The sequence below is a fragment of the Lycium barbarum genome, chromosome 7, assembly GCF_019175385.1.
Source record: "Lycium barbarum isolate Lr01 chromosome 7, ASM1917538v2, whole genome shotgun sequence".
NCBI classification, from domain to species: domain Eukaryota; kingdom Viridiplantae; phylum Streptophyta; class Magnoliopsida; order Solanales; family Solanaceae; genus Lycium; species Lycium barbarum.
In genome coordinates, this window is record NC_083343.1 from 100,681,320 (window position 1) to 100,694,102 (window position 12,783).

Sequence of the window (12,783 nt, forward strand, 5' to 3'; positions counted from 1 at the left end):
CCACTTAGACATTTGTCATAGTCTCTCTCCAATAGACTATTTTCAAGAATATTTATTAAAACGGGTTAATTTTATTTTGGTTTTATAAATGAACAAATAATTTGGACACACACATATTATATTTTTCAAGAACGCGAAAAGTCAAGAGTGAACAAGTAAAAGTGCACGGAGGAAATAAATGTGCCGGAGAATTAAAATTGAAGTACATACGTCTATGGAATAAATATTAAGTACTATGACATATTAGAAATGTCCACGTGGGATTAAAAAATAGTTGGGTAAAGTGTACAAATTATATAACCTATGGTACAAGCATTCATTGCGTGTACAATTTGTTAAGCTTTTGGTACAAGTTTGGGCAGCTGTGTTCGTACCCCCAAGCCACTTATATATATTAGAAATATGGTAAGAAAATAAATATTCAGCAAAAACGTGAAAAGTCAAAAGTGAACAAGTAAAAGTGCACGGAGAAAATAAATGTGTCGGAGAATTAAAATAGAAGTGCACACGTGTATACATGAGAAGAGAATAAATATTCAGTACTATGACATATATCCACGTGGGATTTATTAATTCTTAAAGAATGTGAAAAGTCAAAAGTGAACATATTAAAGTGCACGTACGAAATAAATTTGTGTAGGAGAATTAAAATTTTGAAGTGCATACGTCTATACATGAGAAGGGAATAAATTTTAAGTACTATGACATATGTCTATGTAGGATATAAAATAGTTGGATAAAGTGTACAAGTTATATAGCTCATGGTACATGCATTCATTGCGTGTACAATTTGTGAAGCTCATGGGAAGAAAATAAATACTCAGCAAAAACGTGAAAAGTCAAAAGTGAACAAGTAAAAGTGCACGGAGCAAATAAATGTGTCGGAGAATTAAAATAGAAGTGCGCACGTGTACACATGAGAAGAGAATAAATATTCAGTACTATGACATATATCCACGTGAGATTTATTAATTCTTAAAAAATGTGAAAAGTCAAAAGTGTACAATTTGTGAAGCTTTTGGTACAAGTTTGAGCAGCTGTGTTCGTACCCCCAAGTCACTTATATATATTAGAAACATGGGAAGAAAATAAATATTCAGCAAAAACGTGAAAAGTCAAAAGTAAACATGTTAAAGTGCACGGACGAAGTAAATATGTGTCGGAGAATTAAAATAGAAGTGCACACGTGTATACATGAGAAGAGAATAAATATTCTGTACTATGACATATATCCATGTGGGATTTATTAATTCTTAAAGAATGTGAAAAGTCAAAAGTGAACATATTAAAGTGCACGAACGAAATAAATTTGTGTAAGAGAATTAAAACTTGAAGTGCATACGTCTATACATGAGAAGGTAATAGATATTAAGTACTATGACATATGTCTACGTGGGATATAAAAATAGTTGGATAAAATGTACAAGTTATATAGCTCATGGTACAAGCATTCATTGCGTGTTTGTGAAGCTCATTGAAAATAAATATTCAGCAAAAACGTGAAAAGTCAAAAGTGAACAAGTAAAAGTGCACGGAGGAAATAAATGTGTCGGAGAATTAAAATAGAAGTGCACACGTGTATATATGAGAATAGAATAAATATTCAGTACTATGACATATATCCACGTGGGATTTATTAATTCTTAAAGAATGTGAAAAGTCAAAAGTGAACATATTAAAGTGCACAGACGAAATAAATTTGTGTAGGAGAATTAAAATTGAACTGCATATGTCTATACTCTATACATGAGAATATTCAACTAGAATACGAAAAGTCAAAAGTGAACAAGTAAAAATGCACGGAGGAAATAAATGTGTCGAAGAATTAAATTTGAAGTGTATGCGTCTATACATGAGAAGGGAATAAATATTAAGTAATATGACATATGTCTACGTGGGATATAAAAATAGTTGAATAAAGTGTACAAGTTATATAGTTTATGGTACAAGCATTCATTGCGGGTACAATTTGTGAAGCTCATTGTACAAGTGGGGACAGCTGTGTTCGTACCCCCACTGCACTTATATATAATGAAAAAGAAACATATATTTTACTTTATTTTTAAGATTACCTATCCACTGTTTGTGAAGAATTTGAGCGTAAAATTGGTATAAAAGTTGAAACTTTTACTAACATACAAGTGCAACCCTACGGGACCCCTTCAACTTTAAAAACACCAACACATAAAGCAACTCAATTTCTCTTTCATTTTCCCATCTAAAATAGCCAACTTTTATGCCTTTTCTTTTCCATCCCTCTCTCTTGATTTCTCCTTCTTGTTCTTCATAGATATTTATTCAAAAAAAATGGCTTCTTCTAGCCATACACTACATAACCAAAACAACAACCAACCCAATAATGTTGTGATGAACATCTCATGTGCTTCTCCATCTAGTAACAATAATAATAGTACTACTTTTGTCCAAGCTGATCCCTCTAACTTCCGCTCCATCGTCCAAAAACTCACCGGTCATGATGAATCTTCATGTCATCCCATCGGAAAATCCAACTATGGCAAGAAAGGTCCTCCTCAACGATCGATATTTAAGTTGCACGAACGAAGGCATAGTGCAAGAAAGCTTGAAAATATTTTCACTAATAAAATTTTGTCATCACCTAATTATTCTACGTCTAGGCAAAGAAGTAATTTTCTTGCATCTCCAGTGTTCCCTCTTGAAATGATGACACGTGGAATAAGTCCAAGATCACCAATGGAAGAAGAAAAAGAAGAAGAAAGAGCTATTGCTGGGAAAGGATTTTACTTGCATCCAAGTACTCCTAGAGGTTCTCAGCCACCTCAACTCTTGCCTTTATTTCCACTTCAATCTCCTACAGCTACACATCATTCTTCTTCTTAATTAATCCAATTATAGATATATTGTGTAGGATGTATTTATTTACATATAGACACTCAAATTAATCTAGTTGATATTTGTTGTTAATTTGATGTTCTAGTCATGTTGGTTAAATTTTGGATGATCTTTTGTGTCTCAAAAGAATTTTTGAAGATGCTTTAATTAGATGATACTGTTAGATTATGTAAATATTTAGTCAAAATATATTTTGTAATCTTCTATTTTAGGTTAGCATATATTAGTCAAATTAGTTCCTAATTTGTAGCCTACATTCATGTTGTAAATGTTGTATATTAACCTATTCAAGTAATGAGAATGATCAGGGAAAATATTCTCTTACATGGTATCAGACTAGGTCTCTCCTAAAACCCTAGCATCCTAACCCTAGCCGCCGACCCCCTTTTTCGTTTTCCTCCTCTTCGGCCCTTCCTCCTCCTCCTCTTCGGCCCTTCCTCCTCCTCCTCCTCCTCTCCATGGCTGACGCGTCCAAGTTGCATCCTGCGACTATAGTCACCAATATCAAATCATGCATTCCTATTGTTCTTGACTATGAAGGAAGCCAATACAATAACTGGGCTACCCTCTTCAAGCTCCATTGCCGAGCAAACTTGGTGATCGACCACATACTACCTCCAGCCTCCTCCACCGTGCCACCCCCGGCAACCGTAGCCGAGAAACTTGCTACAAAGGCTCTGTGGGAACGGCTAGATGACATTGTTCGGCAATGGATATATGGTACGATATCGAATGATCTTCTCAACACGATCATTCATCAAGAGGACACCGCAGCCGAGGCTTAGAATCGCCTTGTTCATCTCTTTCAGGATAACAAATCGGCTAGGGCTCTTGCTCTTGATGCAAAATTCACCAACACCAAATTGGTGGATTTTTCGAATGTGAAGGCATACTGCACCAGGCTGAAAGTTCTTGCAGACAATCTCGCCAACGTCAGACACAAAGTTTCCGACGAACGACTTGTACTTCGTCTTCTGCGAGGGTTATCGGAAGAATATAAAACCTTTCGAATGACGGTGCAGCACCGTACTCCTCTCCCATCTTTTGACGTTGTCCGGTCGATGCTCGAACTTGAGGAAGACAACCATGGCGAGGACGCCATTCACGACTCCGGGTCGAATGCTGCTCTCGTTTCCCACAATATTAATCCTCATAATTTCTCTGGTAATGGGCAGCCCAACAATTCTGAAAATACCTTCAACAATCGAGGAAATTCTCACAATCGTGGAAAGAGGAACAACCGCGGTTGCAGCGGCGGCAACCGCAACAACAACCACGGTGGCCCCGGAAATGGGCAAAGCAGCGGCGGGGGCAGTCAGAACAATGCCCAGCCCAACCATCCCGCCGCGTCGCAGCACCAGCGGTCCACTGCCCCGTCGTGGTATTTTCCACCGTGGGCTGCTTGGGGGCCACAGCCATGGGCCACCCCACCGTGCCCGTACCCCACCGCACGGTGGCAGCAGCCCCGCGACTGGCAGCAGCCACGCCCAGCCCCGTCGCAGCAGGGAGTTCTCGGTGCTCGTCCTCCACAGTCGTTCTACTCGGCAGCCCCGTCATCACATGGTGGGTATGCGCCCACGGACATTGATCAAGCTATGCACACAATGTCTTTAAATCCGCCCGATGACAACAATTGGTACATGGACACCGGAGCCACATCTCACATGACCGACTCCCAAAGTACTCTCTCGTCTTACTATCAATTGAGCAAAAATAATGGCATTATTGTTGGTAATGGTAACATGATTCCGATTCGTGGTTATGGTCATATATCCCTTCAAGTAAATCCCTCCTTAAACCTGAAAAATGTTTTACATGCACCTAAACTCATCAAAAACCTTATTTCCGTTCGTAAATTTACTATCGATAATATGGTTTTTGTTGATTTTTATCCTTTTGGCTTTTCTGTGAAGGATTTACGGACGGGGAGCAAACTCATGAGATGTGAGAGTTCGGGTGATCTTTATCCATTCTTAAAAAATTATCGAGCCATCTCGCCTTCCGCACCATCTGCTTTTACCGTCATCTCTCCTCATATTTGGCACTCCCGTTTAGGTCATCCCGGGGATGTAATTCTTAGTTCTTTACGTAGTAGTAATTTGATTGAATGTAATAAGGCTCGAAACAATGTTTGTCATTCTTGCCCTTTGGGGAAATTAATTAAAATGCCTTTTTATGACTCTCTTTCAACTACTACGATGCCCTTTGACATTGTTCACAGTGATTTATGGACTTCACCTGTTCTTAGCTCTTCTGGTCATAGATATTATGTTTTATTTCTTGACAATTACACTAATTTTCTTTGGACTTTTCCCATTAAAACAAAGTCCCAAGTTTATGATTGTTTCTTGTCTTTCCGAATTTTCATTCGCACTCAGTTTGAAAAAGAAATCAAAACTTTTCAATGTGACAACGGGCGTGAATTTGATAATTGTCCTTTTCATAAATTTTGTGAACAAAACGGGATGCTTTTCTGATTTTCTTGCCCGCACACCTCACCCCAAAATGGTAAGGCGGAACGGAAAATTAAATCCATAAATAATATTGTTCGTACACTCCTTGCCTATGTATCTATGCCCCCCTCCTATTGGCATCACGCCTTGGCCATGGCAATATACCTACACAGTATTCTCCCTTCTAAAATCTTAGCATATAAGACGCCCACTCATATTCTTTATCAAAAGACTCCATCCTACTCTCATCTCCGAGTCTTTGGTTGTCTATGCTTTCCTCTTTTTCCGTCCACACAAATTCATAAGCTACAATCTAGGTCCACTTCGTGTGTTTTCCAGGGGTATCCTTCTAATCATCAGGGGTACAAATGCTATGATTTATCGAGCCGAAAAATAATCATAGCTCGGCATGTGTGGTTTGATGAAAAATCCTTTCCATTTTCACAAATAAATAGTCCATCTTCCACCTCATATGAGTTTTTGGGTGATGATAATTCCCCATTGTGAATACATTTGTTGCATGACCAGGCCGCTGCTCCGCCTTCTGCAACCCAACACCCAAACTCACCCATCTCCTCTCCTCCCTCGTCGCCTGTCCCGCCGCTGCCCGCCAGCTCCCTCCCAATCCTTCCGCGGTCCAGCCAGCAGTCCCGCCACTGCCAGCTCCTCCATCACCCTCGCTGCCAACCCCCCACCACGGCAGCAGCCCCATCCCTGCCAGCCCCTCACCCGCTCCTCGCATGACTACACGTAGTCAACATGGGATATTTAAGCCGAACTTGAAATACTATAATCAAGCCTTAAGTGTCACCAACAATTCCATCTCCCCTATTCCCCGGAATCCAGTTGGTGTGCTTAATGACCCGAATTGGAAAAATGCTATGCAAGATGAATATAATGCTCTTATTGATAGTAAGACTTGGGAGTTGGTCCCTCGTCCTTCAAATGCTAATATTATTCGGTCTTTATGGATTTTTCGGCATAAAAGGAAATCTGATGGATCTTTTGAGAGGCATAAAGCCCGTCTTGTAGGTGATGGAAGGTCTCAACGGGAAGGTGTTGATTGTGACGAGACTTTCAGTCCGGTGGTCAAGCCGACAACTATCCGTGTGGTTCTTACTATTGCTATATCTCACTCTTGGACCATTCACCAACTTGATGTAAAGAATGCTTTCTTACATGGCAATTTGAATGAGACCGTCTATATGTATCAGCCTCTGGGATTCCGGGATCCGGCTCGTCCTGATCATGTTTGTCTCTTGCGTAAGTCTCTTTATGGCTTGAAACAGGCACCGCGGGCATGGTATCGGCGTTTTGCTGAATATGTGGCAACCATTGGTTTCTCTCATAGTACATCTAACAACTCTCTCTTCACTTATTGTCGTGGAAAGGATACTGCTTACATTTTGTTATATGTGGATGATATTATTCTAACTGCATCTTCAGACTCTCTCAGACTAGGTATTATGTCCAAGTTAGCTACAGAATTTGCCATGAAAGACTTGGGTCCGTTGAGCTATTTTTTGGGGATTGCCGTCGCCCGGGACAAAAATAGCCTATTCATGTCTCAGAGTTCTTATGCAGAGGATATTCTTGATAGGGCAGGCATGTCACAATGTAAGCCTTGCCCCACTCCAGTTGATATCAAAGGCAAACTCAACGCTACTTCGAGCACCCCGTATGAAGATCCTACGAAGTATCGTCGTCTGACAGGTGCTTTGCAATACTTGACATTTACTCGGCCAGACATATCATATGCGGTCCAACAGGTTTGCTTGTTTATGCATGATCCCAAAGTCGAGCATATGGAAGCATTAAAATGCATTTTGCGATACATTCGAGGTACGATTGACTTTGGTACACACTTATACAAAACCTCTCTACAGTCACTTCTATCATATACAGATGCTGATTGGGGAGGATGTCCATACACTCAACGCTCCACATCGGGTTATTGTGTATATTTGGGGATAACTTAATTTCTTGGTCTTCCAAGCGCCAACTTACTCTATCTAAGTCTAGTGTTGAAGCTGAATACAGAGGGATTCCTAATGTTGTCTCTGAAGGTTGTTGGATTCGTAATCTGTTGCTTGAACTCAATTGTCCTATTCGTAAAGCAACTTTGGTCTATTGTGACAATGTGAGTGCCATTTATTTGTCTGGAAATCCGGTACAACATCAACGTACCAAGCATATTGAAATGGACATTCACTTTGCTCGTGAAAAGGTTAGACGTGGAGAGGTTCGTGTCCTACATGTTCCGTCCCGTTATCAGATTGCCGACATCTTCACCAAAGGTCTTCCGCGCGTACTATTTGATTATTTTCGAGACAGTCTAACCGTTCGTAAACCTCCCGCTTTGACTGCGGGGGTATGTTAGATTATGTAAATATTTAGTCAAATATATTTTGTAATCTTCTATTTTAGGTTAGCATATATTAGTCAAATTAGCTCCTAATTTGTAGCCTACATTTATGTTGTAAATGTTGTATATTAACCTATTCAAGGAATAAGAATGATCAGGGAAAATATTCTCTTACAGATACCATAAGCTTGCAGTCTTTTTTTTTTCCCGATTAGTCTTTGCGGTACTCAGTTTTACGGGGCAGTGGGGTGATAGGGGCCCAAGCAGTGATAGAGCTAGAAATTTTGTCAAGGGTGTTCGAATTCATATAATCTATATATTAAGGGTGTTTAATATGTAATATAGGTATATAATACGTAATAATTGCATGTCTATACGGTATAATTTTTGGGCGAAGGGTGTTCAACACCCTTGTCAGGCTGTGACTCCGCCACTGGCCCCAAGTAAGTTTTTATTTGGAATCCAGACCCCAAGTTTTAATTATTAGGTATTTGGGACCCTTTTTATGATTAGTGCTAATTAATTGGAGACAAGTTAGCAAAACGTCAAAATCAACCTCCAACTTTTAAAAAATACATTTTAGTCCAATGATTTAAAAATAAAAATAAAATAATAAAATTATAAATATTCTAAGCTTTCAAACCAGCCCCCAAGTTTTAAAAAATACACTTTTGTATAAATCAAATTATTAATAATTTCTCCAAAATAGCAAAAATCCTAGCTGCCTCAATTACTTCTTCTTCACGACTGCTGCCATTAATTCCCTTCCCGTAGATCGTTCCTGACTATAAAATTGCTAATATACAGCCTTGCCCTTTCGTCTTGCTCGGATTTGTTGCCTTAAGCTCCCTCTATTCATCTTGGTCGGATTCCTCCATTTCTGTTCCGGTAATTTTCATTCAATTTATCTTGTGCATTAATCGCAATAGATGTAGTTGCCTATATGTTGTAGAATCTGTTGTTTCATTTTTGATGATTTGATTTTGTGGTTCTGCAGATCTCTACAAATTTTGTTTTAGTAAACAATTTTTTTTTTGCAGTTATTTCTTGTTTAATCAGCTCTACTGTACAAGATTAATTTGATTGAATTTATTTTAGACGAGCTGTTATTTTATTAATCTAGTTAAAGTTATATTAGACGATTTGTTCGCTTATTAGTGTAGTTTATTTTAGACAAGTTGTTCGCTTATTAGTCTAGTTGAAGTTATTTTTGACGAGCTGTTCTTTTATTGGTCTAGTTTAGTTGTTATGGAAGATGGTATTGTAGTAGGCAGAGAATATTATGGTGAATGGGTGGAGACTTCAGATTGTTGGATTTGGCAACCCAGAACAAAGGTGACAGTACCAATTGAAATTCAAAGGCCATGTACATATAAGCAGTTGATTGAAAGCGTCATTGTAAGTGGTCAACTAAAATGCTCACATATGGACATGACGATTAGTTATATGATTAGTGTTGCGTCTACTAGGGAAAAAATAGCTCTTGCATTCATAAAGACAGATTATCATGTTCGTATGTATCTTCTTGATATTGCTTGTGATGGTTCTAGGCCCATTCTAAGGATAAATGTGGCTGAGAGTTCTGTTGGAGGTTCACATGCCACGGTTGCAACATCACCCCCACCACCACCATCATTATTTGTTGAAGAATCCAGGAATAATCCTTGTCAAGAAAATTACGACAATTTTGCCATTGGTTTCAACACATATTGCTCATCAGAGTATGCTACAACACAGTCCAGCCAAAACCTTATCGATGACACTGGTTTTTTCCATGGGCAAACATCAATGATCACAAAGGCATTTGTAAATGCATTGATGCTAGCTTTCATGAAAATAAATCATCGATCGTGGAAAGGGTGTCAAAGCCATACTATGGATACAGGGGAAGCATCTATATACAGGAAGAGGAGATATAAATGCTCAATGTGCAAAACATATGGCCACAAGAAGACAACTTGCCCAAAAGCTTTGTCACGCAATGGAGACTGATTTGTTTTTCTTCAATTTGTTGCAATAAGCGTTCTAATTTTTTTAGTTTGAACTTCTTGAATTAGTAATGTTGTGTTCAGAACTTGGAACTTCTATTGTATTGTCAAGATATTTAATTAACTACACTATTTAGTGTTCTTGTTATGTTACATATTTAGAACTCAAATATTAGATTTTTAGAATTCAAACTTGATGCAAACTGATCACTAGACCGCCTTTACGGTTATTAGAGGTGCAGATTTTCAACATTCAGAATTAAAACTGGACCAATTCATAACTGTAAACTGGACTTGAACATGGGAAAATAAATTTGTACTGAAAACTGGATGTAATACGAAATAGAAATAGACATTAATATCATTAGCATTAATACAACATGAACTATCACATCCGGGGAAAATAGTAAATATGGCATACAATAAAAAAACTAACTAGGCATTATGAGGGTGTGAATTGGTAGGGATGTTAGGGGGTGAGATGGTAGGGCTGTTAGGAGGCCTGTTGAATTCTGCAAGACCGTGTCCTCTTTCCTCGAGAAAAATAGTGAGAATCCTCTCTATTCTCTTGACGACCTCGCTTAGTTCTTCAAACCATCCCTCGTAACCCCAATGTTTAGTGTTGCATCGATTGATTTCATGGTTTAGATCCCTTATATCAATTTCTAGACCGTAGAAATCCCACAACAAGCGGCTTATCGTTCATCGTACATAACCATTTTGTTGTGCATTCAGTGCACCATTTGGTAGTCCATTTGGTGCACCGTTTGGTAGTCCATTTGGTAAGCCTTCCCCTTGATCCATAATGATTCTGTTGTCTGGTCTTTTGGGTAATGAAATTGGATTGTGAATGTGGCTGAATTGGTGAAGCAGGGTATTTATAAACCCTTAAGGCCAAAAGGCACCTTGAAAGGTGAAAAGACATCTTGAAAATGTGTATTTGAATACGTATCCTAACTGACATTATAATTTCATGAAGCAACACATTATCAGTAAAGGTTTCATAGGTGTGTCATCTAATACATTGTATTTTGATTCTACTATACCACACCTTATCAGGAGAGATTTCATAAGTGTGTCTTCTAATACACCGTATTTTGATTCTACTACACCACAAGGACCATTGCTATTCTAATTCCCCCCCCCCCCCCCCCCCCCAAAAAAAAACCAATTATGTATTAATTATGATATTTCAAAATAAGCTTAGTCTACAGATAATTATGGTATTTATCTTTTAAATCAATATTTGGGTATTGGTAATAGTTGAAACTACTTAATGAGGTGCTTTGGGACCTGAGAAAGTTGTTGACAAATTAATATATGCTATGATTAGGCATGCAACTGGATTAATTGTATCCCGACGGACTGTTTAGCAGAATAAGGAGATCACAAACACAAAACCCCAAAATTAGTCTCTTGTTAATTAAAAAACATGATTATCAAAATATTAATCTCATGGAATTTTGTTTATACACGATAAAAAATATCAATAGTAAGTGTGTCTTCTAATACAATGGATTTTGATTCTGCTACGCCACATCTTATCAGGAGAGGTTTCATAAGTGTGTCTTCTAATACACTTGCTATTCTAATTTCCACACCCCCCCCCCCCCCCCCAAAAAAAAAAAAAAAAAAACCAACTATGTATTAATTATGGTATTTCAAAATAAGATTAGTCTACGGATAATTATGGTATTTATCGTTTAAATCAATATTTGGGTATTGATAGTAGTTGAAACTACTTAATGAGGTGCTTTGGGACCTAAGAAAGCCTTCTACTCATTAATATATGTAATAATTAGGGGTTCAACTGGATTTATTGTATCCAGACGAATAGTTTAGTAGAATATTCCAGATCACAAACACAAAATCCCAAATTAATACATAAATTGTCTCTTATTAATTAAAAACATGATTATCAAAATATTAATCTCATGAAAATTTATTTATACATGACCAAAAACATTTATATTATTGAAATATTACAAAAAAAAAAATATCAATATTAATATCAACATTTCAAGTTTGTAAAGAGTAATCCTTAGATAATGTAATGTTTGAAGTGAGGTTTATGTCGTAGTTAATGTGTAATTACACATTACTTTTAATAATGCATACATCAAGTCACCAATTTCATGCCGTTAACATAATTTTAAGTCACCATTTTTAGTTTTTACAAATTTAAGTGTTATTGTATACATGTAATTTATTATATTATAATGAAAAGCTACACTAGTATCCTAACACCAATTATTAATAGACCCCATCTGTTCATCTTTCCCATATCAAATCAACTCGTAAACTGAAGTGATTTAATTAATCACTGCACCAATTGACGCAATGGATCACTGCAGCACGAAACCACACCTTACACCTTTTCAGTCCTATAAATTCAACACCCACACTTCTTCCTCTTCTCACTTGCAATCTTTATAAAAATATTTTCATCTTTTCTTAATCTTCATCCAAAATGCCGCCAAAGAGAAACCACCTCTGTCCTGACTGCATAATTGTTAGAGCCGATCTGAATCGGCTTACTCAATGCATCAACGAGGATGCTCAACGCCAAGAGATGAAGATGAGGCGCATTGCTGGCATGCTGAGGGCCTTATGTCTTTTGGCGGGGATAGACACGGATGATTTCATAACCCCTCCCCCCCCCCCCCCCCCCCCCCCCCGCCAAAAAAAAAAAAAAAACTCCCCTCCTCATGTTTAAAGTATTTTATGTATTTAGTTTTTGTTATGTTAAATATATGAATATAATATATATAAATATTTTGTTGATTTTATGTTTTGTTCCTGTTGCATTATCTCATTTGTATATGTTATCGTTAGGCAAATTTACAGGAAACTTTTGAGTTTTATCGTTTGAAGTATAAACAAACCAAACATGATTTTTTTTAACCATAGACCACTACACAGAGCATACGTTATTATAACTGGTGCGTTAATATTGTTTAAATGAAAATTTATTTAACCATAGATCACTACACAGAGCAACAACAGCATACCCAGTGAAATCCCACAATGTGGGGTCTGGGGAGGGTAAAGTGTACGCAGACCTTATCCCTATCTCGGAAGATAGAGCATATGTTATTACAACTGG

General features: G+C 37.7%; 1 protein-coding gene across 1 annotated transcript; it reads left to right on the forward strand.

The window, feature by feature from the left end:
- The first annotated feature begins 2,147 nt into the window (after positions 1-2,147).
- Positions 2,148-2,970, forward strand: LOC132603642 (VQ motif-containing protein 11-like). Its single transcript, XM_060316784.1, has one exon. The coding sequence runs from the start codon at positions 2,308-2,310 to the stop codon at positions 2,857-2,859; it is 552 nt and encodes a 183-aa protein (XP_060172767.1). The 5' UTR covers positions 2,148-2,307; the 3' UTR covers positions 2,860-2,970.
- Positions 2,971-12,783: the final 9,813 nt, after the last annotated feature.

Bases quoted from the DNA above. Each gene is read 5' to 3' on its own strand.
- LOC132603642 (XM_060316784.1), top strand. From the start codon at position 2,308: ATGGCTTCTTCTAGCCATACACTACATAACCAAAACAACAACCAACCC.